This window comes from Linepithema humile, chromosome 6 (genome assembly GCF_040581485.1).
Source record: "Linepithema humile isolate Giens D197 chromosome 6, Lhum_UNIL_v1.0, whole genome shotgun sequence".
NCBI classification, from domain to species: domain Eukaryota; kingdom Metazoa; phylum Arthropoda; class Insecta; order Hymenoptera; family Formicidae; genus Linepithema; species Linepithema humile.
The window spans coordinates 12,835,140-12,862,273 of NC_090133.1; the positions used below are offsets into that span (position 1 = coordinate 12,835,140).

General features: G+C 39.2%; 1 protein-coding gene across 1 annotated transcript; it reads left to right on the forward strand.

The window, feature by feature from the left end:
• The first annotated feature begins 5,578 nt into the window (after positions 1 to 5,578).
• On the forward strand, positions 5,579 to 6,043 carry LOC137000708 (uncharacterized). Its single transcript, XM_067358049.1, has one exon. The coding sequence runs from the start codon at positions 5,579 to 5,581 to the stop codon at positions 6,041 to 6,043; it is 465 nt and encodes a 154-aa protein (XP_067214150.1).
• The last annotated feature ends 21,091 nt before the right edge of the window (positions 6,044 to 27,134 follow it).

Sequence of the window (27,134 nt, forward strand, 5' to 3'; positions counted from 1 at the left end):
GATAGGACAATCGCGAGCAAATCCGATTTCGCCTCTCGTGCCACGCGTCGATCGGATGATCGATCGCCGCCGCAGCTACCGAATTCTCGAGATCGGAGCAGGAGTCTACCCGAAGAGTCCGATCCGATAAGACGACTCCGTATATTAGCGAAAGACAAAAGGAGAGTGTATAGCGCGACGATTAATCGCGAGAGAGCGAAAGCACGCGTTTCGATTCCTGTTCTCGTGTGTCAAGAAATAAAGAGAATATTGGACAAATCAATTTCTATGCCTTTATTTCCAACTGGATCCAGCCTCCTTCGAGATCGACGAACCGGCAAAATAAAATAAAGAATTTTACCTCTGCGCGAAGAAAAAAAAATATATATATCGAAGGTTCTCGTACAGAAGTAAAAATGGTCTTTCGAGCCGGATCAAGAAGATAGCGAAGACGATACGGAAAAAAGGTGGAAGGGATTGTCGTGTGACTCTCGCGCGGACAGTGAAAAGAGAATTAGCGCGAGCATAAAGAACCAAGTGAATAAATTAAGTGTCGAGTTCGCGCTTAAGCTCTCAAGGAAAATAAACGGGTAGACTCCGATTCACGTCGATCAAACCAATTCGACACGTGAATCGAACAATAATCTCGCGTCACATCCGCGACATAGTAATAATTCGCGGAGTGCTACGCCGAGTGAAATCAGTAAAGTATCGAGTTTAGCAGATTTTCTGTTTTTTCTCGTCGCGTTTCGACATAAGGTCGTCCGCGAACTCGTGCCGTCGGCGACGCTCACGCCCGGCATAATCAGTAGTCTCGCCCGAGATCATTTCGTCGCGTTTTGACATAAGGTCGTCCGCGAACTCGTGCCGTCGGCGACGCTCGCGCCCGGCATAATCAGTATTCTTGCCTGAGACATTTTCGTCGCGGTTCGACGGACGGTCGTCCGTGAACTCGTGCCGTCGGCGCGCTCACGCCCAGCATAATCAGTAGTCTTATTCGAGACAGTCTCTTCGCGTTCGATAGAAGATCGTTTGCGAATATTTCCGTCGGCACGCGTGCCAGTGCACTGAAAAATGTCGACTGTGAAGGATTTGTTAATCGCGCAAATAGACACGACCTCTCAATTAAAACGAGTGCTCGAATTTCAAGAAGTTGGCAAAGGTCAATGTGACACTGCCAAAAGTCCAAGGCCGATTGGACAAGCTGACGTCGCTCTGGGCATCGTGCAGGGAGCTCCACGTCAAACTACTACAATCTACTACTTCTGAGGAAAGGGCGAAGGTGGCCTACTTCGTCGATGAAGAGTTCCTGCGAGCTGAGGAGGTCTACCTCGAGGCAGCCGATACGCTCCGTGATACGATAAGTAAATTAAGTGTCGTTCAACCGCCTCCTCTCGATCGTAGTACTGACCCCTCCTTCTGCGATAGTAGTAATAACAATTTTCAGTTGCCGCGTATTACGTTTCCAAAATTTTCGGGGAAGTTTTCCGAATGGGAAAGCTTCAAGAACACATTCGAGTCGCTCGTTGCTAATAATTATGCGCTTACTAACACACAAAAGTTCCATTATTTGAGAACAAGTGTCATCGGAGACGCTGCATTAATAATAAATAACTTAAAGATTTCGGAAGCAAATTACGAATCGGCATGGCAACTTTTACTTGAAGAATACGACAATAAAGTAACTTTGATTCATGCTCACTTGCATGCTTTCATGAGCATGCCCATCATGAAACATGAGAGTGTGGTCGAATTGAGAAAACTGCGCGACACAGTGGCTGCATCGCTGGCCGCACTGACGAATTTAAATCGACCGGTAGTTCAGTGGAATGATATGCTCGTGTATGTTATCTCGCAGAAATTCAGTCAAAAAACGAGAAGCGAGTGGAACTTGAAGTGTTCCTCGATAAATTCAATTCCGTCATACAAAGATATTCATGAATTCCTTACAACTCGCATCCGCGGATTGTCTGACTTCGCGGAAATTTCAAGGGAAAGTATTAATCCAAAGCAAGACAAGCCGCGTTCATCAATGCATAATGTTTCCGCCGTCAAATGTCTATGCTGCTCGGGCAATCATTTCGTAACAAAATGCGAGGATTTTCGCCGAAAATCAGTTGAGCAACGAAATGAGCTCGTTCGAAAAAACAAAGTATGTTTTAATTGTCTACGCTCGGGACATATTTCGCCGAAATGCTCGAGCAAACATCGATGCACCCACTGTAGTCGTTCTCATCATACGCTATTACATTCCGATAATTATAACTCGTCGAAAGTTAATAAAAAATCGGAAGCAATTGAGACGAGTGTAAAAGCGAATGCGAACTCCGTTACTTTGGGCGTTTCCGATAACGCTGCCGTAGCCAGCGTTCAAACAATTAAGCCGCCTAACGTTACGACTCCGACCGTTCTTCTCGCGACCGCGTGGGTCGACATTCACACCGCTGAAGGCAGATGCTTTAAGGTTCGTGCGCTATTGGATCAAGGATCCAATTTCAGCTTTAATATCGGAATCTTTATGTCAAACGATACGCACAAAGAGACAAAGACCAGATTTACAAATTAAAGGATTCGGAGAAAATTACACAGGTTCTGCGAAATCGCGCGTGTCTCTGCGAATGACACCGTGCGTTAAAAATACGTTACAATACTATATATATATCACTGAAAAAAAATGTCATATACTTTTCTTATTTTTATTTTTATGTAGTAAATACAAAATAACTAATTAATCAATTAATTAATATACAGGGTGATTCAAAATAACCGTATGTCCTTAGAGGGACATATTCCTGAGCATATTCTGAGACAACTTTTCCTTTTGCAAAAGTTTGTGCGGAGCTTAATTTTCAAATTATAAAAGAAAATAGTTAACGTATCGTGAGTCGAGTACAAGAAACAAGCAGGGGCGGCGCAACTCACCGTTACACGCGGGTGTTTACGTGAAGCGCCCGCTACGATCAGCTGACACTCACGATACACAAATACGTATACGCACCTCTCTCTCTCTCTCTTTCTCTCTCTCTCTCTCTCTCTTTCTCTCTCTCTCTCTCTCTTTCTCTCTCTTTCTCTCTCTCTTTCTCTCTCTCTCTCTCTCTCTCTCTCTCTCCCGCGATGAGACAGATCCATATCGAGAAAAAATTTTTCCTCTCGTTCACGTTTCACGTTTCAAAACACAACACATTTACACACTCTGTTCACTCACTTCATTGATAAAACGAGGAATTTATTTAATGATCACTCGGCGCGTGAGAATTACTCGAAGAAAGAAACACGTGTTTTCGGCGGACACACAATACGTGTTTACTCGACGGTAGCAAGCAGTCGACTGATTTCATTGGTTATGTGTTGTAACATAACATGGTGTGTCGAATGTGAACGTACGATGGCTTGAAGCCTCAGAACGCGCGCAATTAAAAAATTAAAATATTAATTAATGTAATTTATATTAACATAATTGATTGAAAAATATTGCAAAAACGCAAGTTATTCATTACTTATTAAAAATCGAAACAAATCAATTTTCTTAAGTATTTTATTTAATTTTGGTTTTGAATCATTTGCAAACTTTGAGAGAATATTCCTTGAAATTAAATATTTGGTTGCCCTGAAAAGGGCAGATTATTTTTTTCTCTTGGAAGAGCTTTCTTTATAAAAGGTGTTCAAAGTGACCACCGTCCATTGTAACACAAGCTCTCATGCGTCTCAATAAATTTGTTTGAGTCTTTTCCAGAATATTACTATCGATGGACCAAATGGCATAATGGAGTTTGTTATTTAAATCTTCGACATCTTCGGGAAGCTTTCTGTAAATTATTTCTTTACAATGTCCCCACAAGAAAAAATCCAATGGATTAAGGTCCGGGGATCTTGCGGGCCAAGATATTGGGCCATACCGGCCCATCCAACGTCCAGAAAATTGCTCGTTCAAGTAAATCGTAACGACTCTGGCATTGTGTGGTCCAGCACCGTCTTGTCGAATATGATTTTATTCCTATCTGCTAATGGAACTTCTTCCAAAAAATCTGGGATATTTTCTGCCAAAAATTCTTCATACAATGCGCCATTTAAGATATCTGGCAGAATAATTGGACCAAGTATGTTCGTGCCCATTATCCCTACCCAGACGTTGATTTTCCATCGGACTTGAAAATTTCGGAGTCGAGTGACTCGAGGATTCTCATCGCTCCATACATGCATGTTGTGAGAATTAAAAATTCCTTCTCGTGTGAATAGCGATTCATCGCTAAATATCACATGAGAAGGAAATTATGGATCTCCGTCTACTCTTCTCAAAAAATTCTCACAAAACGTCTTCCTTCGAGGATAGTCTTCTTCTCGTAAATTTTGCACGCGGCAATAATGATAAGCGTGCAATTTTTCTTCTTTCATAATCCTCTGTACTGTGGAGTAAGACAGATCGTGTTCTCGAGCAATGACCCGAATACTAGTTTCAGGCTCTTGTTCGACAGCACGAAGAATTGTCTCCACATTTCGCACGTTTCTTGCGTTGCGTACCGCAGTCTTTTTTATTCAATAAGACGCTTCCACTCTCGTACAATCGTTGAGCTGCCCTAAGTATGACGTTGGCCGACGGATGTTTTGCTCGATTTGGGTATAATTCTTGCTATTGTCTTGCAGCAACGTAATGCTATCCCTGGCACTCACCAAGTGCCATCAGCATGTCATAATATTCTTCGTTTGTGTATGCCATATCGTTCTGATAATGCTTCTAGTAATCGAAGGATTATTGAGTGAAAAATCGATCGCTTAATCCTATTTATACGATCTTCGCGGGGGGCGACGTCCTCCCACCGCGCCCCGCTCGTCAAATAGAAAACGTCATAGGTCGCATGTCACGGGTCGCGACACGCGATTCGCCGGGAAGGGGACGGTGGGGCGACATCGCCCCCCGCAAAGATCGTATAAATTGGATTAAGCGATCGATTTTATACTCAATAATCCTTCGATTACTAGAAGCATTATCAGAACGATATGGCATACACAAACGAAGAATATTATGACATGCTGATGGCACTTGGTGAGTGCCAGAGACAGCATTACGTTGCTGCAAGACGATATGAAGAATTATACCCAAATCGAGCAAAATATCCGTCGGCCAACGTCATACTTAGGGCAGCTCAACGATTGTACGAGAGTGGAAGCGTCTTATTGAATAAAAAAGACTGCGGTAGAGAACGCAACGCAAGAAACGTGCGAAATGTGGAGACAATTCTTCATGCTGTCGAACAAGGGCCTGAAACTAGTATTCGGGTCATTGCTCGAGAACACGATCTGTCTTACTCCACAGTACAGAAGATAATAAAAAAAGAAAAATTGCACGCTTATCATTATTGCCGCGTGCAAAATTTACGAGAAGAAGACTATCCTCGAAGGAAGATGTTTGTGAGAATTTTTTGAGAAGAGTAGACGAGATCCATAATTTCCTTCTCGTGTGATATTTAGCGATGAATCGCTATTCACACGAGAAGGAATTTTTAATTCTCACAACATGCATGTATGGAGCGATAAAAATCCTCGAGTCACTCGACTCCGAAATTTTCAAGTCCGATGGAAAATCAACGTCTGGGCAGGAATAATGGGCACGAACATACTTGGTCCAATTATTCTGCCAGATATCTTAAATGGCGCATTGTATGAAGAATTTTTGGCAGAAAATATTCCAGATTTTTTGGAAGAAGTTCTATTAGCAGATAGGAATAAAATCATATTCCAACAAGACGGTGCTGGACCACACAATGCCAGAGTCGTTACGAATTACTTGAACGAGCAATTTCCTGGACGTTGGATGGGCCGGTATGGCCCAATATCTTGGCCCGCAAGATCCCCGGACCTTAATCCATTGGATTTTTTCTTGTGGGAACATTGTAAAGAAATAATTTACAGAAAGTTTCCCGAAGATGTCGAAGATTTAAATAACAAACTCCATTATGCCATTTGGTCCATCGATAGTGATATTCTGGAAAAGACTCAAACAAATTTATTGAGACGCATGAGAGCTTGTGTTACAATGGATGGTGGTCACTTTGAACACCTTTTATAAAGAAAGCTCTTCCAAGAGAAAAAAATAATCTGCCCTTTTCAGGGCAACCAAATATTTCATTTCAAGAAATATTCTCTCAGTTTGCAAATTATTAAAAACCAAAATTAAATAAAATACTTAAGAAAATTGATTTGTTTCGATTTTTAATAAGTAATAAATAACTTGCGTTTTTGCAATATTTTTCAATCAATTATGTTAATATAAATTACATTAATTAATATTTTAATTTTTTAATTGTGCGCGTTCTGAGACTTCAAGCCATCGTACGTTCACATTCGACACACCATGTTATGTTACAACACATAACCAATGAAATCAGTCGACTGCTTGCTACCGTCGAGTAAACACGTATTGTGTGTCCGCCGAAAACACGTGTTTCTTTCTTCGAGTAATTCTCACGCGCCGAGTGATCATTAAATAAATTCCTCGTTTTATCAATGAAGTGAGTGAACAGAGTGTGTAAATGTGTTGTGTTTTGAAACGTGAAACGTGAACGAGAGGAAAAACTTTTTCTCGATATGGATCTGTCTCATCGCGGGAGAGAAAGAGAGAGAGAGAGAGAGAAAAAGAGAGAGAGAGAGGTGCGTATACGTATTTGTGTATCGTGAGTGTCAGCTGATCGTAGCGGGCGCTTCACGTAAACACCCGCGTGTAACGGTGAGTTGCGCCGCCCCTGCTTGTTTCTTGTACTCGACTCACGAACTATTTTCTTTTATAATTTGAAAATTAAGCTCCGCACAAACTTTTGCAAAAGGAAAAGTTGTCTCAGAATATGCTCAGGAATATGTCCCTTTAAGGACATACGGTTATTTTGAATCACCCTGTATACATATACACATATATTGAATAAATAGTTATCTTTATTTTGTATTTTATATGATAATGATTGAAATAATGAGAGTATATATCATTTCAGTCATTATATAAAATATAAAATAAAGATAACTATATTTAATATGTATATGTATGTATTGAATAATTAATTAAGTTATTTATTTATTTTGTATTAATTACATAAGAATAAAGATAGGGAAAGCATATAATATTTTTTTCCAATTAGATATATAGTATTATATATACATTTTTCAAATAAAATATCTTATCATATCTAATTTATATCTATTAGACACCTTGTACAAGTCTATTTCGTCTTGTATGTACATCATACAGGCATACGGTAAAGTTTCAATTGCGTGAAAAAAGGTGAAATGACTTTATAAATTATTCGATAAAACATTAACAAACCACACATATAGTAAATTACTAACTAAAAGAAATACGTATTTCTTAAAATACAAACTCACGATAGATCGCCTGTGACAATATTTCTTACAATTTGCCAGCTCACGATTAAATCGTCTTTGGCTCTCTTTTTTCTAAACAGTCAGCTGACGTTAGATCACCTCCGACTATATTTATTAAAAATTGTCAGCTCACGGTAGATCGCCTCTGACAATATTTTTTACAATTTGCCAGCTCTCAAATAAATCGTCTTTGGCTCTCTTTTTTCTAAACTGTCAGCTGACGTTAGATCGCCTCTGACTATATTTATTAAAAATTGTCAACTCACGGTAGACCGCCTCTGACTTTTTTAATTCTACGTCGCCAGGATATGTTAGATCGCCTCTGGCTTTTCTATTTCTACATCGCCAGCACACGTTATATCGCCTCTGGCTTTTCTAATTCTACATCGCCAGGATATGCTAGATCGCCTCTGGCTTTTCTATTTCTACATCGCCAGCACACGTAGATCGCCTCTGGCTTTTCTAATTCTACATCACCAGCAAACGTTAGATCGCCTCTGGCTTTTCAATTTCTACATCACCAGTCCATGATAGCCCGCCTCTGGTTTTTCTAATTCTACGTCGCCAGGATACGTTAGATCGCCTCTGGCTTTTCTATTTCTACATCACCAGCACACGTTAGATCGCCTCTGGCTTATCTTATTCTTTATTGTAAAATACTTTTACATCATGTGCTTTCACGTCATGTGCTTTATATATATATTATGTATATTATGTACTCCATATTATCTATATTTATATAAAAAATATATATATAAGAAATTAACACCGTTTTGTATACTGTTTTTACAAGAAATGTATATGATATGCCACATTTTTTATTTCTAAAGCATGAAATATAAAGATATTTTTAATTTCTTGTGTCTATCATTTGTAAAAAAATCTTGATAAAAGAAACAACATTAATTTTGCGACTTGCAATAATCTGTTTCAATATATGCTTTTCTTAAATATTTAAAATTAGCCTTATTTTATGCCTTATTTCTGTTACAGTAGAAAAAAAACATTATGTCTTATAACAGAGAGAAATGACGAAATATAATATTGTCTAAAGTACAGTCCAATAAAAACTGTTAAAATTAAACAATATATACAGCGTGTGTCAAAAGTTCCGGGACGGCTGGATAATTTGAAAAATACGCATCACAGAGGAAAATGACCTCGGAGAAGTGGGATGCCCCCCGAGCCCTTTGTCTATGGAGATGGAGGGGGGGTCAGCGCCCCCCCCCCCCTGGAGAAGGATGAAGAAAATAGGGGAAGAAAGGCGGATCTACGCCTTCTCACCGTTCCCATACTGGAGGAAGTGGGGGGAGGCCGATAGACCGGCCAGCACTCCCCCCACAGCAAAAAAGGAAGGGGCGATTACTGATCGTCACGGCGCGGGCAGGGCGGAGACGGTTTTCTTGCTCGCCCGCCCGCGAGAAAAGGAGTGAGTCGCGAGCGGGGAGAGGGCAAGGGGACCAATGGACCCTTCGCTCTCCTCGGCGCCGCCGAGGGGGAAGAAGCATGAAGCCCCCCCAAACCCTAGTGGCGGAGTTGCGAGGAGGGTGCTCTAAAAGTGCTGATTAAATATAAAGAAATCTAGCAACAATGGTGTCCAAACTGCTGACGTGGCTGTTGCTAAAAATAGTGATGACACCATGCTTATAACAACGCAAAATGGCGCTCAAAATGCTGACAGCACAAAATGGCATCTGCAGATTTTAAGAAAAGCAATGACGTAATCCGTAAAATATGTGGTCCCCTCCAAACTCTTGTAAACTAATATCCCTCCCCTCCATTTTGTGTAACCTGATACCCATCATTTAATAGTACCACAGTATATGTATAACCAATAGCGTCACTTGATAGAAATAGTGTCGAAGAAATATCACAGCGCATGCGTTGCATTACTACTGACAACATGGCGTAAGTTGAGCAACACAGTAATGTGGTTATGTTTATCAAACATAGACATAAGTATTAATTTCAATTCTATTAATAAAAGACTGATAATTTTCAGTTTTAAAAAGATTTATAAAAATTTTATGTAAAACGAAACGCGTAATTGTTGGTGGTTTTATGTGTGCAATGAATGATTGCAATGAAAACTCGGGTGCAAATCGTCATTTAAGCTTTTTTCGTTTTCCATCTCATCCAGAAAAGTAAATTATTCACGACAATTTTTCATACGTACGTATAAATATTTAATTATTTCTAAAATTACAGTAATATACTATATTTCAGAGCCAAATTGTGGTTACAAGCATGTGGTATAAAGAAGAATATCTCACCAAAAAAACTATACAATAATTATAGAGTTTGCTCAAAACATTTTGCTTCTCATATGTTTTTAAATGATTTAAAAAATCGACTTCAGCCACATGCAATTCCGAGTGCAGTTATTATTACTAATAAAAAAGATACTACTATACAGAGTGAAACCAATAGTAAATATATTTTCTATTATTAAGTATATTATTACATTTACATTTGTTTGTTGTTTATTTAATGTATTATTATTACTAAATTTTAGAAAATATTTTAATAGAAACTTCAACTAAAAATTCTACAGGAGATATAGAAACAGATATGTTTAGTGCTGTGGCCATGTGTTCAACAACCAATTTGACAGGTAGAATATTACAATCAAAAAAACAATTTAAAAAAATTTGATTAATTTAAATTTTATTAGATTTATTTCGAAGATGTTTTATTTTTATTTGTAATTTTAGATGTTGTTGTGAGCACAAATTCAACTGAAAATGTTAATATGTCAAATAATGATCATCGAACATCTAAAAATGATAAAACTACTCAGACGGAATTAAAATTATCGAACTCTAGCCCAAGGAAGGTAGCTCTTAGAAGAAAATATGATGCTGCAGAAAAAAGAGCAAAACGTGCAAAACTGAAATATAATAAGAAAGAAAAGAATATAGAAGACATTACTTTCAACGATTTCCAAAAACTTCTTTACAAATTTTATCCAGAATCGATAGCTGATTTCATGAAAACTCAAGCAGATATTCTACATAAAAAGAAAAATGGTAATAGATATACAAAAGATTTTAAAATGTTCTGTTTAAATTTATATTTTAAAGGGCCCAAAGCGTATAGATTATTAAGCAAAACTTTTATTTTACCGTCAAAAAGAACACTTGAACGCACAATAGAAGGACTTATAATTTCCCCAGGATTACAAGATGTTATATTTGAAAGACTTAGGATTAAAACTGAAAATTTACATTCATTAGATAAGTATTGTTGCATAAGCATTGATACGATGTCATTAAAAGCAAGTTTATTTTATATGATTAATAGAGATATGGTAATTGGATTTCATGATACAGGTTGTACTAAAAGTTTCTTAACAGCATGCAATGCAGCGATAATCATGGTTAGAGGTTTGACAAATAAATTTAAGCAACCACTTGGTTATTTTTTTCTTCATTCAGCTATGAATGCTGATGAATTACGAATTATTATTATAGAATGTGTTACAAAGCTTCAAAACATAAATTTAAGAGTTATTGCGGAAGTCACAGATATGGGAACAGATTATCAAAAGACAGCTAAAAAATTGGGTGTAACTGAAGAAAGTCCTTACTATATCGTTAATGAGCAACAAATATTTTACTTCTTTGATCCACCACATCTTATTAAAGCAGCTAGAAATAATTTATTAACTAACGTTATTAAATCAGGAGATAAAATTATGTCATGGCAATACATAGAAAAATTATTTGAAATAGATAAAGAAAACATAAACAGGTTAGTACCTAAACTGGCTCAGGACACACACATTTATCCCAATAATTTTCAGCGGATGAAAGTAAAATATGCTGCTCAAACCTTAAGTTTTTCTGTAGCTTCTGCTATTAATTCAATGATTTCACTTGGACATTTACCGGCATCTGCTAAAGATACATCAGAATATGTTGAAAAATTAGATGCTGCTTTTGATATTTTTAATTCATCATGTATTAATGGAAAGAAACCAAGCAGAAACGCGTTTGTAGCTTCAGAAGAACAAGTAGAATTGTTAAAATCATTACAAACATACTTCAGCAGCCTCAAAGTTTTTACAAAAGATGGCAAAGATATTACAAAAAAAGTTAATGTATTTAGATACTGGAATCAAAACATAAATAGCTTAAATAAAATGTGGGAATACTTACAGGAAATTCGTTCAGAATTTAAATTTTTATTAATGAGGCGTATCAACCAAGATATACTCGAACATACATTTGGAGATATTAGGAATTTATCAGGCAATGCATTCAACCCAACTCCAGTGCAATTTTATTACTCTTTTAGAAAATCATTTGCTACCAATCATTGTTCAGTTCAGACAGGAAATTGTACCTTAGATATTGAGGAATTGCAAACAGACATGATGACTAGAATAGCACAATTTGAACACAAATCTTTTGTACAAAATACATCACTGCAAAAGAATACATCTATTCAAATTGATGACCATGATTATCGACAAAAAGACGTTGTAGAAGATAATGCATTTTATTATATTTGTGGTTATCTTATGTCAAAGAGTTTGAAAAAACATTCCTGTGATACATGCAAGACTTTTGCCAAAGACATTGACAATTTTAATAATAATAGATATTATACATTATTTAGAGCATTTAAACCTACTGAAGAAAATATATACGGCGGATTATGCGTTCCAAACCAAATATTTGTGACCTATATAGAAAATTTAGATAACATTTTTTTTAACCATTTACGTGCACTTATTTTAAATAAATCCGTTCTTCAAACAATGATTACTTTTTTAGAAAAAGTTTTCTGTCCTCATCCATGTGCTAATTTTCCAAAAAAATATTTTCTCGCATTGTATGCCAGAGTTCGTCTTTATTTTACATTAAAATTCGCTAACAGACGTTTTAAAACTCAAGAAAGAAACAAAAAAATTATAATTTTGACTCATAAATAACTTACTATGGTTAATGTTTGTTTCTCTAAGAATTTATTTTTAGTTTAAGTTATTTATTTTCAGTTTATTATAACTTTATTAATACAATGCTAATATAATTTTTAATTATCAATTATTAAATCTAAATATCAAATTATTTTTGTTATTTAATATAATATTATTATATGTTAAAGATAAATGAAAATAGTTTAAAAATGTATAATTTTTGTTATTTTGTAAACATTATAATAGTGTTGAAAATATTAATAAAGTGTTTTATCTTTTAATTAATATTATTTTTAGGTGACTGAATTCCTGTTAAAATATTCAACACATGCTTATTAAGAAAATAAGTTATTATAATAACAAGACAGAAATAAATTAATACTTTCCGTGCTAATTAAGTACACTGAATAAATTAACGATACGCATGGCAAAATAAAATAAATTATTGTCTTTCCGTAATAAATTGCTAATTGTAACTTGCAAATGTTAAAAATATTATATATTTCTTTATTATCAATTTTTATATAGATGTATTGTAACATTTGAAAAGTTTTGTTTGTTTTCGAAAAGGATAACAAAAAAATTTGAATCATTGATCAAGAATTTATATTGTAATTTAAATTTTATACACACTTCAATTGTAAATAATCAAAATGTACATCAATTTGCTTATAAATAAAATAAAAATTATAAATTTTACCTGTTTATTATAAATACAAAAATAATTTATTATATAATACAATATATATATATTTTATATTCTTATTTATTAATTTTATTTTTCATATTTTTATATGATTACTTGCGTTACTTTAATATTATATTTGCAAATTTGCAATATTTATTTAAAAAAATATTAATTGCGAATACTTGTATAATATGAAAATAATTTTCTATAGTTGTCTTCCTTTCTCACAATTTTAATATTAGCGCGCTACTACTACCAAGAACATGGCGACGTGACATGTGACCTAGGACGCTAACATCAAAAGAACCGACACGGAGTGCCGCTACTGGTTATACATATACTGTGATAGTACCGTGTGCAAAAGCTCATAGCAACAAGCAGCCACGTCAGCATTTTGGGCGCCATTGTTGCCAGATTTCAATGTTTTAATTGGCATTATCAGCAGTTTTTAATTAGTGTTGTGTGCAACAAGCGAGTATAAAAAAGCTTGCAAAAAAATGCTGACGCTACGCTTTTACAACTGCGAACGTGTGTAACCTGATATCTCTCCCCTCCAAAGTGCTGTAATCTGATACCCTTTTCCCTCAAAGTGCTGATGCACGTAATCCGATATTCCCCTCCCCTCTAAAAGTGCTGACGCAAAGACTAATAATATTTATTTTTGCTTGTTTTTACTCTGTGTGCTTTATATAAATAAAATATATGCATTCAAAGTTGAGAAATCTAAAAAATTATCTCGCTAGGATGTATGTCACGCTAGGATGTCTGTCGCTCATGTCTTATTGGTCAGCGTCGTCAGCATTTCTTTTTTTATCTAAAAGACGTCTTTCCTTTTCTAACATTTCTAACATGGCGGCGCTCAGACCTGTCAGCTCGCAGCTTTGATGATATATTAATTACATTGATATAATTAATATCGGTCGTAAAATGTATATATAACGTGTTGTGGAGATGAATAAAGATAGTGTATATCAAAATAATAGTATTCTTTATGAAAAAAATTTTTTTCGATCTTAAAGTGCAGAAGTGTAGCAAGACATGTTGACAACACTCTCAGTATTCTGTGGTTAGTGGACAGACAGAACAGAATGAAATTGACTGTAAATGATAAATATTGTTAAAAGTAATTTAGTATACATAGAACAGAAATATTAAAGCACTAACATCCTGCGACGGCTCTTAATGCTCTTCTATTATATTTCTTGATTGTTGTTATATGGAGCCTTACTATTATATGTGTTTTTAAATCACGCGGGCATTATGACGCGTTTATGTCCTACAGAATTGTTGATTTCCTAATCTAGGAAAGATAAATGTTAGAAGCGTGGGGTCTGAGTAGTTTAGTGGTCAGAACATTCGCCAGGCAAGCGGAAGATCCGGGTTCAATTCCCGGCTTAGCCACTCGCGCCCTGATATTTTTTCTCTCTCTTCCTTTCTTTCCAATAATTCCTATATGTACATTAAGTTTCTCGATATATGAGAACAATGTACTTAAAATTTTGTATACTTTAGGTATCTCGATCTGAGATCGGTGTACAATTTAACTCTCTTGTGGACTAATTTATTAATTTCTGTAAGAAAAATTAAAAATTAAGCACTAACATCCTGCAACGGCTCTTAATGCTCTTCTATTATATTTCTTGATTGTTATCATATGGAGCCTTACTATTATATGTGTTTAGAAATATTAAACTTTGATATTTAATTTTATTTATTTTAGATAAATCATACACTAAAGTCTTGAATCATGTGCTTTTTTGACAGAATGTATGGTAAAATTAAAATTTATACAATCACACCATTTATTACTATGCCTTATGTGACAATTGTTTAGAGATTTTAGTGTATGATTTGTCTAAAATAAATAAAATTAAATAACTCAAAGTTTAATATTTCTGTTCTATGTATACTAAATTATTATAGTTCCAACAATATTTATAATTTCCAGTCAATTTTATTACAATCAAAACAAAACAGTGTTTTACCTTTCAAAAAAATTGTTGTATACATTAAATAAAAAAAAACTGTCGTATATATATTATTAAAAAAAAAGAAATATCTTTCAAAAAATTACCTTTTTTAAAAAAAGGTAAAAAAAAGGCGTTAACTACACGCTCTTGTCACAACTAAAACAAAACAGTATTGTTTTACTTTTCAAAAAAATTGTATATATTAAACCTTTCACAAAAACCTGTCGTATATATTAAAATTTTCAAAAAAAGCTATCCTATATACTTCTTACCAAAAAATATGATATTAGGAAATGGCACCAAGTGAGACTAAAGAACTATGAAAAAACTTGTACACTATTTCTATAAAACTCTTCTATAAAACTCTTGTACATAAAGCTGTCGTATATATAATTAATTATATTATATACTATATTTTATCATATTTTACATATACTATACTATATATACTATATATATTATTAGATATACTATATATATTATAAAAAAATTAAAAAAATATTATGGGCGTATTGCCCAAAGGATTTGTTCGACTCGGTTGAAAACTTTAAGAAACCAATTTTGATAGAAAAATATAAATTTATTTTTCTCGTCAGAGAATGAGTATGTACAGTTTGAGTTGTGTTTAAATTAATTGATTGCGCCAGAGGCGCTTTCTCGGTAAAGGTGTAAGACCGAGAATTAAAAGAAAAATTGACGGGCGCGGTAAGAGATTACCGGCCGCGTCTTGGTATACTGAACGGGTCCTAAGAAAGATGGTTCATTGAATCTGCTCGTTGAAGCCCCTTTCCCGGCGTCGGTGGAACTCCGTTCGGGAAGTGGTCTTCCGTCTGACAACTGCTCTCTGAGCAGGCTCTAGGCGGCGAAGTTTGGACCGCCACGGAACGAGTTTCCGGCGTGCCGTTGGCTGCTACCGTCTCGGCTCTCGGTATTACGGAATGCTCCGTGTACCGAGGAGAGAGAGGTCTCTGAATTCGTCTGTCGCCTGGTACTAGAGTGTCCCTTGGTGGCCGAGTCAACCGAACGCAGAACTCTAGTGGAATTAGCTTCCACGCTAGAGTCTGAGGAGGTGACGGCGGTACTGAAGTTTCAGCGGGCCGCTTAGTTGAAATGTACGGCCGATGCTGGGACTCTGTTTTCCTTTTACGTGCCTTGCGAGGCAGCGTGAGAAAAACTGCGAGACAATTTGCCTCTGGTTAAACTCTGCTAAAGCAGAGTCTAACTCAGATCAAGGGCCCTTGGAGAGAGCTCGCCTTGAAGCGAGTGAGTGAGTAAAGATCTGCGGAGAAGCTCTTTTATATTGCTTCGATCGAAGCTTGATCGCGAGAAAGCTCTTCACCGCCTGCGCAACCTAGCGGTGTATCCGCAAGCTCATAACTCGGAATAAGGCCTGCGGCGCGTAGCGGCGCCGCGGCGTATTATGCCGCGTCAGTGTAGCGGTGTGGCGGTGAGTCGCCACAAATATTTAAAAAATAAAAATATTTATTAAAAAACGCAAAAAAATTTGGCGCTGCTACAGTATTAGATTTACAAGAAGAGGAGATTCTTCTAGTATTAAGAGGAATGCAATCTTAAATCCAGTATCTTATGGTTATAGGATATTTCTCTACATTTTAGAGTATCTTCTTGAGGCCGCACATCAGAGGAAAATCCTCTAAAATCAAAAGAGTATTGCTAAAGAGTAGAATTTTTTTTTCAGTGAATACAGTACGATAGAGTCCATCTTCATACTGTTTAGGATTTTCAATATTTGACAATATTTGCTCGTTCATGAGAAAATTTTTCAAATTGTCTAAAAATGAAACTATATATGCATCATATGTAATATCAATGATTTCAGGAAGGACATTTGTTCTTTTTTTCTTTTCATTTTGTACCAGTACTAAGAGAAATTTTTGTTGGAAGTACCATACGAAATTTTTCGACAAATATTTTATTCAATCTTTTTTTCGTTTTTATGTTACAAAATATTATAGTAGGAGGATACTTTTCCTTGTATACTTTTTCAATATTCTCAAAATTAATTAAATATGTTTCGGGATTACCTGCTTGTTTCAATTCTTTCTGAAAAAATTAAATAGTTATAAATTTACATAAATACATAAAAAAAAGATACTTGTATAATACTTGAGTAAACTTCGAACAAATTTGTAATACCATCAATTATTTGCTCAATAGCTATATGAAAGACCTTACAATTTTCACGCACGTTGATAATAAATTGCACTGCATTCCATTGAAGTAGATTTAAAGCTGATGTTTGAACTGATTTGTCGTCTTTATCAACGTATTAATACATATTTAGTGTAAAAAACAAACAAATTAATTTGTTTATAGAAAGCATTTAAAAATAAATTATAAGCAGCAGTTTTATTGTTAACAGCAAAAAAACATATTTAAAATATTAAAATATTAAAAAATTTTTGGTATTCAATATTCTTAATAATCAATGTTTTATAATATACTTAAATAATTTTCATGTAATTATACTTTACCTTCCCGGGGGTTGAGCTACCCACCGGGCGCGTCTCCAAGGTAGCGAATAGGAGAACGCCCAGTAGGTGTGAGCTCCCTGAGGGGTCTCAGTGCTGCTGGGTAGTGGCGGTTATAACTTGGCCCCACGGAAGAAAAACCCTGTGGAGGGTAAGGGAAGACCGTTGCCGCGGACCAGCTCCCCAAGCCAAGTTGTAAGCCATCGTGGCGATGGCTGCATGTCACTGGGGGAGCAGTGTCGCGAACGATGCCTCTGAGGAACCGGGCGAAACCCCAGAGTATCCAGCCTTACCCACGCATGCGGGGCTCTGCGTGGGCGGACCGTGTAGTTCCCTAGCTACTCGTGGGACCACTATGGATTCAGACTTAAAATTAAACTTAGAGAATGAAGTGGAAAATCGGGAGGGCTTGCGTGACGGGTCTCCGAGGGAAGGAGCTGGGAAGGTGGTGACGGACGGGACCCTTAAGGGCTCCGGAAGTGAGGCCGGCCCGGCTGCGCGGCAGGAGGCTTCACCTCCAGCGAAGAAGAATCGGTGCGGGGCCGAAAGAAGGAGGGCAAAGCGGATGAGAGCAACGGCTCTGGAAGGGGCTCGCTTTCTTCCCGTGGCTCCCCCTTGACGCCGGTGGAAGTGGTGAAGGGGCACGCCGACGGTAAACGTCGGAAGGGCTCCAAGGATATCCCTCCATCGGGCGGCCGTCCGCTGAAGAGGCAAAGGACTCACGACGGGCACCATGCCTACTCGGACGCTGCTGACCCTCTGGCGAGGGTGATTGTGGCGGAGGGCTACCCCGAGACAGAGATCACTGCTGAGCAGTTGACTCTGTTGAGGGGTGCGGTCTCGAAGGAGATCGACGGGATCCAGGAGGGTCTGGTGCCCAGATTCCACGGCACCTCTCTAAGGAGTGGTGCGGCGGTGGTAAGATGCGCGGATGAGGCGTCGCTGGGTTGGCTCGTGGGGCGGATCGGCGGCATCATTCCGTGGGAGGGCGCCAGGCTCAAGGTGATGGGCTTGGACGCGCTTCAAAAGCAGCACAGGGCGGTGGTTTGGGTCCCGGGACCTCCCGAGGGCGCGGCCACGGTCCTGAAGCAGCTGGAGAAGCAGAACACAGGTCTCGTCACCGGGAGCTGGAAAGTTTTCGCGGAGGGAGTAGAGGCCACCAGGGAGGGTGGGAACCTAGTCCTCGGTGTCCCGGGGTCCAGTGTCCTCAAATTGAAGACGCTGGACTTCAGACCATTCTTTGGGCTCGACAGGGTAAGTTGCCTTTCGGGTAAGTCGAGCCCAGGGTGGGGGGGGGGGGGGTAAAGGGGGATAAGAAGGAGCCCCCTAAAACGGTCTCGTAGTTAAATGGCGGGATCGAAAGAGGTGGCCTTCAGCCAGATTAATCTGCATCACAGCAAAGGGGCCTCGGCTGTTTTGGCCAGGCAACAAGCTGGGAAGCAAACATGCATATCACTGATGCAAGAACCCTGGGTAATCCGAGGTTGCATCAGGGGTTTGGCGGCCTGCGGTAGACTCTTTAGGGCCCCATCAGTGGACCGGCCCAGGGCCTGCGTGGCCGTCAAGGGTATGGAAGCCCAGCTGATACCTCACCTGTGTTCCAGGGACGTTGTGGCTGTAGAAGTGAATTTCACTGATGACTCTGGTGACAGGAAGAAAATGGTTATTTGCTCGGCCTACTTCTCTCATGACGAGGGGGAGGCAGTGCCGCCTGCACCGGTGATAAAACTGGCAGAATACTGCCAGGAGAAACGGCTTCCCCTGATCATGGGATGTGACGCTAACGCGCATCACACCGTGTGGGGAAGCTCGGACACCAACGAAAGAGGGAGGAAAGTGTTGGAGTTTCTAGCATCTACGGATCTGGAGATCCTCAACATAGGAGACGAGCCCACCTTCTGCACTATAGCGAGAAGAGAAGTGCTCGACATTACTGTCTGTTTCAGGCAGTTGATACAGGAAGTAATGGAGTGGAGGGTCTCGACGGAGCCCTCGCTCTCTAACCATAGGCAGATCACCTTCAGGATAGCTAAGGCTAGGGGGAAGGAGGTCAAATTCAGGAACCCGAGGAAAACCAAGTGGGACTTCTATAGGGAAGACCTGGCCAACAGTCTTAAAGGCTTCCCTAAGAGGCACGGGACAGAGGACGAACTGGAGACCTGTGTGGACTACTTGCAGAGGTCTCTGGTAAACTGCTACAAAAGTAATTGCCCCGAAAGGGCGGTTACAAATAGTAGAGGAACTTCCTGGTGGACCCCTGGACTGCAGGGTCTCAGAGTGGCGGCTCGTAGGGCCTGGAACAGAGCCAGAAACACGGGCCGCCAATCCGACTGGGAGCTCTCTAGGAGGGCACAGAATATAGAGACTTTGTGGTTAGGGCGAAACTGGAAAGCTGGAGGAAGTTTTGCAAAGAAGTAGAGGGAATGCCTGAAACGGCAAGAATTTGCAGGATCCTCGCTAAGAACCCGGATGCGACTCTGGAAGCCATCGCACTCCCTGATGGGACGGTGGTGACTGGAGAGCAATGTCTGGAGCATCTACTGGAAGTGAGCTTTCCGGGCTTCCATAGGGAGCCGGGAGAGCTATTTGCATATAAGGAGCCGGGCTCACTCAGAAGAGTCCGACAAGCGGACTGGCGAATGGCGGCCAAGATTGCCATGCCCGAAAAGGTCAAGTGGGCAATTAACACCTTTAAGCCCTACAAGTCAGCGGGACCGGATGGTGTCTTTCCGGCTCTTCTACAAGAGGGATTGGAACAGATCGTGGGCCCACTGACCCGAACCTTAAGGGCTTGTATCGCGATGGGCTACACACCCAGCGCATGGAAACTGGCCACGGTAGTTTTCATCCCGAAGGCGGGAAGAACGAGCTACACCAAGGCAAAGGATTTCAGGCCAATTAGCCTAACATCGTTTCTCCTTAAGACATTGGAGAAGCTGGTGGACGCGTATCTGAGGGAGACAACTCTGTGGAGTCACCCTCTCCACAAAAATCAGCACGCGTATCGTTCGGGCTATTCCACCGAGACTGCTCTACATCAGACGGTAGCGTTTATTGAGGAGCAGCTGGAAAGGAAGGACTACGCAGTGGGTGCTGTTTTGGACATAGAGGGCGCCTTGAACAACACACCGCACGAGGTAGTGTGTGAGGAAGCCGCCAGAAGGGGTGTCATGATGAAGCTCGTCGAGTGGATCCGGGGCATGCTAGGGAGGCGTGTGATGACTTCGCTGAGAACTGCGAAAGTCTGTGGGTGGGTGGGAAGAGGCTGCCCGCAGGGCGGAGTACTTTCCCCATTTTTATGGTGCCTGGTAGTAGACGGTTTATTAAGGGCACTGGACGATAGAGGCTTCACTGCACAAGGCTACGCGGATGACGTGGCAATACTTGTGCGAGGCCCTTTTCTAGAGACGCTTCTAGAGCTCATGCAGGGGGCACTGAAAGTTGTAGAAGAGTGGTGTCAGGGGACAGGTTTAGCGGTGAATCCACTGAAAACCGGTCTTACTGTCTTCACTCGCAAATACAAGGTGGGCACCATTGTGGGACCCACTCTTGGAGGAGTAAGGTTAGTTCCGACCGAATCAGTGAAATATTTGGGAGTTATCCTGGATAAGAAACTGCTTTGGGAGGAGCACCTTCGTAATTGGTGCAAAAGCTTGTGCCAGTATTTTTGGATGTGTAGAAGGACCTTTGGCCAGACTTGGGGCTTGAAACCGAGTATGATACACTGGATCTACACAGCCATACTTCGCTCCAGACTCACATACGCAGCCGTAGTATGGTGGACTAGGGTGCAAAAGAAAACAGCCAAAGTTGCGCTGGAGCATGTCAGGGCTCTGATTTTGAGAGGGGCCCTGGGTGCTATGGTTACGACACCAGTGGCGGCGATGAGCGTAATGTTCGGCATCGAACCATTTCATCAGGTGGTGGTGGCTGCTGCAGCAATGGCGGCATACCGTCTGAGATGCGAACTAAAATGGAAGAAGGGAGCCCGGCATACGAGGCTGCCGGAAGACGTTCTACTGGATCCGATATTCGAGATGCGACAGGACAGAATACCTATTATTCGGGCTTGTGATAGGCGCTTCAAAGTGCATATACCGAGGCCGGAGGAGTGGGAAAAGGAAGGTGGAAAGTTAGGAGCTTGAGTGCGTGGAGGAGATGTCTGGTATACGGACGGCTCCAAGACGGACACAGGCTCCGGGGCCGGCTTCTTTGGTAGTCGAGAGGGATGGAAGGAGAGCATTTTTCTCGACAGTTATGCCACGGTATTCCAAGCGGAGATTGTGGCTATCCTAAGCTGTGCTCACACCGTGCGGAGTAGGGAAGAAGCGGGAGAGCACATCAGAAATTGTACGAACAGCCAGGCGGCCATCAAGGCGCTGGGGGCTCCGACAATAACATCGCGGTTGGTTCAGGAATGCAGAGGCGTTCTGGACGAATTGGCGAGAGAAAGAGAAGTCATCGTTACCTGGGTGCCGGGACACTCAGGCATCCATGGTAATGAATGTGCGGACCAGCTGGCAAGAGCGGGTTCAGAAATAACGATGGTGGGACCGGGGCCGGCTCTGGGAATCCCCTTTTGTCTAGGAAGGGGGAGGATCAAAGAATGGCTCCGCAGAGAACATCTAAGACACTGGAGAGTGGAATCTGAATCCAAATGCAGACAGGCTAGAGCTCTGATGGGAGATACTCCTAATAGGGAACTAGCTTGGAGCATAAGGGCTCTGAGTAGGAGAGATGCCAGGACAGCGGTACAGATACTGACGGATCATGGCACCTTAAACTACCACATGTACAAGCTTGGGCGTAGCGATACATCCAGGTGCAGGGCATGTGGTGACGACAAGGAAACAAGCCTTCATGTACTCAGCGACTGTCCTGCACATGCAGGGCTGAGACACAAGATGCTGGGCTCAGCACTACTTGGGCCCGAGCAGATCAGGGAGCTGCCGGTGAGGGATCTGATTCTCTTTTGGAGAAAAACAGGTCTCTCATGAGTAAGTTTATGAGGGGAGGCACAATGGACAATTGTCTGGGTGCCGCGGGTGGTGCTTTGAAAGAGGAACGTCCCTCTGTTATGTTATGTTATCTTGTCTTATACTTTACCTTGATCATTATATTGTTCAATTAGGTTTTTTTGATTTATTAAAATATTAAAATATAAATATATTTTGTAAAAGTCCTTCTCCTGATAAACTTTGATTATCTTTATCAAAATTATCGAACGTTTGTGTATTAGAATGTTGTCTTTTTAAATGTTGTTTAAATAATTTCCACTTTCGATATTGTAACGATGCAGCCCGCTGCATCGTTACGGCTACGGACCGTCCATCGTCCGTAGCCCACCAAGGGCGCATCGCGCGCCGATAAATTTCCTATCAAAAACAACGGCGGTCAACCGCCGAAAATCCCCCACACCCGACCGTTCCGAAATTCCGTATTGTGGGGGACTCGCCGCCGAAACCGCCGATGCTTGCCGATTCGAAATCATTCGGCCGCCAGCCGGGTATAAAAGAGGCCCGGCTGAACGTCTTCTCACCAGACTCCGTTCGCTGATCGACAGCGAACAACCCTGCTACGAGCGTCCTCGTAGTCCCGACCGAGCATACTCGGACTCTATACCTGTGCCAGCACACGAGTATCCTCGTGTACCGCCGAGCGTCCTCGGTATTCTTTGATTCCAGGATACGAATATATTCGTATACCCGCCAAGCGTACTTGGTTCCTCTAGGCCACCGAACTCTGTATTGCGGGCATTTCCGCATACCTAGCCAGGTCGCTATTCTAAATTCCGTCTTCGTACGAGCATCCTCGTACTCCCGCCGAACGTAATCGGCAGCCTAAGTCCGCACACCGCGTTTATTCGCCGGGATTTCATAACGGTAATCCGTCCGGCAAGCAACACCGCGTCGACCAATCCGCGCCGCCGAATAGTCCGCATCGATCTACGATCGAACAGACTCGCGATACTACGAACGCACTCACCGACGAGCGCTCCGTCTCGTACCAACCGTTGCGACACGATCGCTCGCGCTTGCGCTCTCGCCGACCGCACCAGGACGCCTCACGTCATACTAAATAATTATTCCACCGTCGCCTCAAATAATTATTTCATTATTACGATACTTCGCATTGATTTTCACGTATACTTCGCATTTATTTTACGCCGCCTTAAATAATTATTTCGCTGCCGCTCGAATAATTATTTCATTTTGCCAATATCTTGCATGTATTTTCACGTGCTTTCGCTTTTATTTTTGCGCCGCTTTAAAATAATTATTTCACCATTGCTTAAATAATTATTTCGCCTTTGCCGATATCTTGCATTTATTTTCACGTTGCTTTTACTTATATTTTGCGCCGCTTTAAAATAATTATTCCACCGTTGCTCAAATAATTATTTTACCAGTAACGAAACTCCGCATTTATCTTCACGCTACTCTATATTCATTTCACGCCGCTTTAAAGAACTATTTCGCTATCACTTGTTAATTACTTTACCGATATTTGGCTAATTTATATACTATTTCAAATTCATCTAACACACGCTTCGCATGTATGCACGAGCATTGTAGCAGATCATTCGAGGCAAATCGTATCAACATCTTTCTCAATAAACACTGTTTCATTATTTTTCTGATAAACGAGTATTTGGTTTATTTGACATACCTCCAACCGACCGAACCTGGATTCCGGCGAGCTAATCCGCGTCCGCCGAAGCTCACACGGTTTCAATATGTAGTACCACATCCTTGATAATTACATTGAATTCTAAACTGTGGATCGTGTTTGTGATATCGTATGTAATGACGAATTAATTCATCGTTCAAATTACATCGAAAAATCACATTGTGCACAAAAATAAGTTTTGTGATTCTTGCCTTTCCATAATGTCAATGAAAAAATAACAAGCACTTGACCATTAGTGTATATGACGAGGGTAAATATCCAAATGTTTTGTATAAGATAGGTTAATGTCACGCTTGTCGCTTACACTCGATTATCATTTTCCGCGCATGTGATACTGTCTATCTTTATTTATAAAATAATGCCGTTGTGCAGGGTTGTGCATTCGGCTTTTCAAAAGTGATAAACAAAAGTCACTTTTGTTTTTCGCTCTTCTATTGTATTATAGACGTGTTAGAACCAACGTGATGATCGTGTCGTAACGTATCGTGCTGATGTGCAATTTTCAAGTGCATAATGGGCAGTTTTGTATTTCATATTTTAAATATTTATTTTATTATTAAATATGGAAAAGAAAATATATTGCCTAATTGGTGAAAGCTGTAAACACATTACATTTTCGTCTCAAGAACATATCCCTGATGTTCAAATTATACGTGATCGTTTGATAGAAGTCAGTAACAACAATGTTTTGTTACAGACGATGATAAATAACAAAATAATGATATTGCAAAAATTTGATCCTGATCAAAATGATAAATTATGTGATATAGAAGAAGATGAAGACATATAAGATAAAAATAAAGTTAAAGTACTTTTGTTTGAAAAATCATTAGATCTCGTGGCCGAACCAACCTGTACCAGTGTCATTTCTAATATTTCTCAAAAGAAACAAATTTATGAAACGTATGCCGTATATGTTAAAATGATACACACTGAACCGGCCAATCTAGATAATACAAAATTACTTATGAAAATGGAGAAATCTTCAATCGTAATAGACGATGTTGAAGAAAAGGTAAGTATTCCTTATAAAAATAATTATTTATGTAAAAGTATATTCAAAATCAAAACTTTTTACTATCTATATATCATTAATTATTATAAACTTATTATATAATTATATTGTAGCAATAATTAATTATATTATACAGCGTGTGTCAAAAGTTCCGGGACGGCTGGATAATTTGAAAAATACGCATTACAGAGGAAAATGACCTTGACAAAAGTTGTAGGATTTTTCTTGGGCAATCTGATGGACCTTAGATTTGGCCTTGCCCGTGACCTTCAAGGTCATTTCAAGGTCAAATCGAATTTTTTAGATAGAAACCCCTATTTTTGATTCCAAAATCTAATAGCTGGTGTCAAGAGCTTTTCGAAACACTATAATAAAGTTATTTTTTATTAAGTACTTTTCGAGTTATGAGGCTTGAAAGTTACAGCATTTTAACATAAAGTACAAAATATCTTGTAAAACATTCAATTTTCGGAAATCTTACTTTAATACTTTTATGCACAAAATAATGAGACGAGTCAATTGGAATAAAGAAAACACATTGGTTTAAAAAAAAAGTATGCAGTTGCATGTTGCAAATTACATATTTTTTCTTGAAAGCAACTATGTGTTTTCTTTATACCAATTGATTCGTCTCATTATTTTGTGCATAAAAGTATTAAAATAAGATTTCCGAAAATTGAATTTTACAAGATATTTTATATTTTATGTAAAAATGCTGTAACTTTCAACCCTCATAACTCAAAAAGTACTTAATAAAAAATAACTTCATTATAGTGTTTTGAAAAGCTCTTGACACCAGCTATTAGATTTTGGAATCAAAAATAGGGGTTTCTATTTAAAAAATTCGATTTGACCTTAAAATGACCTTGAAGGTCACGGGCAAGGCCAAATCTAAGGTCACCATCGGATTGTCCGAGAAAAATCCTATAACTTTTGTCGAGGTCATTTTCCTCTGTGATGCGTATTTTTTAAATTATTCAGCCGTCCCGGAACTTTTGACACACGCTGTATAATTATATTGTAGTAATAATTATATTATGAATTAAATTTAATAACATCTGATTTTATCAAAAAACAAACAGAAATATTTATTAAACAAATGTTTAACAGATTTTAATTCAAGAGGAATATAAGGAAATAAAAAATTATATAGCCATACCATGTCCAGCACTACTACCTCCACTATCTTATGACTTACAGCATGAGCTCAAAAATGACGGTATATTAAAAGCACAACGATATTTTATTGCATTTTGGGGGCAATACTTGTGGCAGGCTACACTTACGAAGCTCACAAAACAAGACTATAATAATCTTGCATTGAGTATTGTGTCTGCTTATCCACAACTTGCAGGCGGTAAAGGTGGTTCTGTAAGTAATGTTATATGCAATATTTAATTATAAATTTTTTAAAATTATACAATAAAAATGTATGCTTTAATAGGAGATTGTTAAAAGTCAATTAAGTATATGGGTTCGAAATTATCGAACTTTTTTAAAAAAACAGACACTAAAAAGAAATTATAAAGGCAAACCAAAGACTTCAATTGATTTTGCATCTGTCATTCAACATCTGCTTTGTATGTTTAAAAGTCATTTCTTTAAATTTAGAAATAAAAAAAGTCTAATGGTTCATACTGTTACGTCCTGTTAAAAGTAGAATTTTTTCGTTGAGCTCGGCGATCAACGTAAACGGGCCTGACCGTACGAGCCGAGCGGCACGTTTAGGACTTACGACGGGTCAGCGACTGGAAGAGTCGTTTTTACTCCGTCGACAGGTCAACCGCTTGTGGTTCCCTTTTTGGGTCAAGAGATTGAATCCCTTTTACCCGGGACGGAATCTTTGTGCGCAATTTGAGAGGGAAGGTGTGAGGGGGTGACGAACGAGGAGGGTGTGGTTAAATAAAAAAGAACAAAAGTTTAATTTACTAAAGACTTAACATTTTAATTTAATTGAATTTTTAATTTGGATACAAAAAACTTAACTCTTAATCGCATGTGTTTATAA